Consider the following 2,648-nt stretch of genomic DNA (forward strand, 5'->3'; position numbering starts at 1 on the left):
CTTTCTTTTCAGTTTCAGCTTTTGGAAAGCATTTTGGCTCTTTTTTATCATCAAAATCGCAACCTTTTTCCTTTTTACAATCTTCGCTTGTTTTATGCTTTTTGCATTCGTCTGCTGATTTTTTCGGTTCTTCTGGTTTTTCTGTTTTGGTTGGGCAAGAGGAGGTTGTTAAACTTTTCTTCTTTTCTTCCTGTTCCTCAACAAAGCTTCTAACACTGTAATAGATTGCCGCATCTGCGATTTCTTGTGGCGATGTTATTGCTTTTAGCTGTCTGTCGCCATTTCCTCCGACAGCGGCTTTGGGTGGTGTTAGTTCATCAAGCGACTTCTCTACAGTGTTTTTCAGTTCCTCGGCATTTTCACCGATGACTTCCTTTAGTAAGTTATCCACTTTGTTTTTCGTGGCATCGGCGTACTTCGCTTTTTCGCCGTCTATGGCTTTCGCTATTTTCTCTTTGAGCGTTGGACTTGTTATTATTGATTTCAGGTCTAGGCTGATTGCTAATTTCGTCAGCTTGCCGGCCGCTTTTTCTAGCTCTGCTATCGCTCTGAGCTTTCGGGTGAGTGTTGCCTGTGTCGGAACTGTTGTCTGACCGTTGCTTGGTTTGTACTCTGCGTCCGTGTTTGTTGTGTCTCTGTTTATTGTGATCGTGCTCTTGGTAAAAACGTCGGCGCCTACGATGACTGGTGCTGTGCTTTGGCCGCTAGCGCAGTTGGCCCCGGTGTAACTGCTCGTATCCGCGGCGGCCCAGCACATTGTGAGTGGCTTGTTTGGCTGGCTGTTGTCCGGTGTTGTTGGTGTTAGAGTTATGAGAGTTAGACTTTGTGTTCCTGCCTGCGTCTTTGCTTTGGGTCCGCTTGCAGTCTCCCGTTCCTTCTCTGTTTTATAGCATGCGCCGTGTTCTCTGGCCGTGACAGTAGGTTTGACTACCAGGTAACCGCCGTTCGATTGTGTTGCTAGGGTTGCCGTCGACCCGCTGTGTGCTATTTTGGTGGTTTGAAGTTCGTCTAGCGCTTCCATTGTTCCGCTGAGCTGGGCTGCTGCTGTAGCGCCCTGTATTATTGTTTGCTGGTTTTGTCCTATCTCCGCTAAAGTTTCATGTGCTCTTGCCGCCAGCGTCGCTGATAGTATTCGTGCTGCTAGTGCGTTGGCGCCCTGTGTAGCGGCTGCTACGGCGGTTAATTTTGCTGCTTTTTCGCTTGCTTGCGTCGCCGCCGTCGTTGCCTTTGTTAGCAATCCTAGCGCGTTTGTGCTGAGCGCAGCTAGATAGTCGGCAGCGTGACAAGCTTCGGTGACTGCTGGTGTCTCCGGGTGTAAATCCGTGGCTGCCGTTGTGGCCAGTGCTGACGCCATTAGAATTGTCAGCGCTGCTGTTATGTGCTGGCCCCTTTTGTTGGAGCCGCTTCGGCCGAGCTTATTGAACACACCTAGAGGCATGCGTTTTATGTGTTGGTCTACCTTGGGTTTTTTGTAAGTTTTCGTTTATAAGTGCAAGATCATCGGGGCACTTTCTTTTGTTATGTTGTGGATTGACAGTTAAGGTTGGTTCCGCACGACGAGTTGTGCTTGTGCTTTTCTCCTTGCTTTTGAGGGCTGGCGATGTGCGCCTAGCCTCCCTTTTTAAGGGACGTGTGTGTTGCTGCTGCCGCTGTGCTTGGCGCTCTGCTGTTCTGTCACACTGTGGCTGTCCGTTGTCGCCTCGCCTGTGGTGCCTGCTGTGTGGGTTGCCGCGTCTGCTGCGTATAAAGTTGGCAGCTCCGCCTTGCGTTTGCTGAGCAGTGTTATCGCATTGACCTGAACTTGGATGGCGTCTTTGATTGTTTGGGCTTGTAGTTTTAGCCGAGGTTGTGCTAGTGCTGCTAGTGTTTCAAAAGCTAACCCTTCGGGTTGATGGGCGTATCTGGTGGTTGCTGGTTTGCAGGTTGCCGCGTCATCTGCTAGGGTTCTGAGGGTCGCCGTGCCAGTGTTTACCCGACTTTTTAGCTTATTGATTATCTCCTCCCCATACTCAGCTTCCGTGCAAAAGTCAATGGCTTTCGCGTCTGCCGGTGGTGTCGATTTCCTTGCGTGATTTAGTGTTGCTGTTGGCAGTAAAAATACTGTAGGTTGGTGAAAACCTAGTCCTGCTGCCATTTCCTGTTGAACTTTTTTGTAGTCGGCGCCCTTAGCTTGAGTATGGTGAAAGCGTTGCGTGGTGAGGTAAAATCAAATTGTTTTAAATTTTTACGTGAGCACTGGTTATTGTCGCCGCTGCTAGAGGTTTCGGCGAGGACTGCCTGCAGCCTGTCAATTGGCTGCGGCGGAATAACGTTTTTGTAAGGAATATGCAGCAGTATTCGGACATCTTTCGAATTGTCATTGTTAGATTCGCATTATCTTCGTAGCAGTCCTGCGTTCTCTGCCACTGTTAGGTTCTGCGGTACCCGTTCTATTTACGAATCATTCGCGGTACTGGAGACGGATTTGGTCAGCCTATAAAACAGGTGTGCCGGCAAGCTTTGATGTTTTGATCCCGCTGGTGTGGCGTAGAAAAATTTGCGCCTTTTTATTACGAGCCCCTTATTTTGGAGCTTAACTGTCATTTTTCAAACCTTTATAACATTTTAAGTCACTTTAACCAATTTTCCTCTATTAAATTTTTTCTTTA

General features: G+C 48.3%; 1 protein-coding gene and 1 pseudogene across 2 annotated transcripts; both read right to left on the bottom strand.

Annotated features, from left to right (window-relative positions):
• Position 1: 1 nt before the first annotated feature.
• Positions 2–1,366, bottom strand: TEOVI_000810000:pseudogene (annotated as a pseudogene). The gene has a single exon. A coding segment is annotated over exon 1 (1,365 nt).
• A 255-nt stretch (positions 1,367–1,621) lies between these two features.
• TEOVI_000810100 (uncharacterized protein) lies at positions 1,622–2,134 on the bottom strand (the record flags this gene model as incomplete). The annotated part of the gene is made up of 1 exon (XM_067227380.1): positions 1,622–2,134. One exon carries the CDS (start codon positions 2,132–2,134, stop codon positions 1,622–1,624), a length of 513 nt encoding a protein of 170 aa, XP_067083481.1.
• Positions 2,135–2,648: the final 514 nt, after the last annotated feature.

This window comes from Trypanosoma equiperdum (genome assembly GCF_001457755.1).
Source record: "Trypanosoma equiperdum strain OVI genome assembly, contig: ctg_961, whole genome shotgun sequence".
Taxonomy (NCBI): Eukaryota; Euglenozoa; class Kinetoplastea; order Trypanosomatida; family Trypanosomatidae; genus Trypanosoma; species Trypanosoma equiperdum.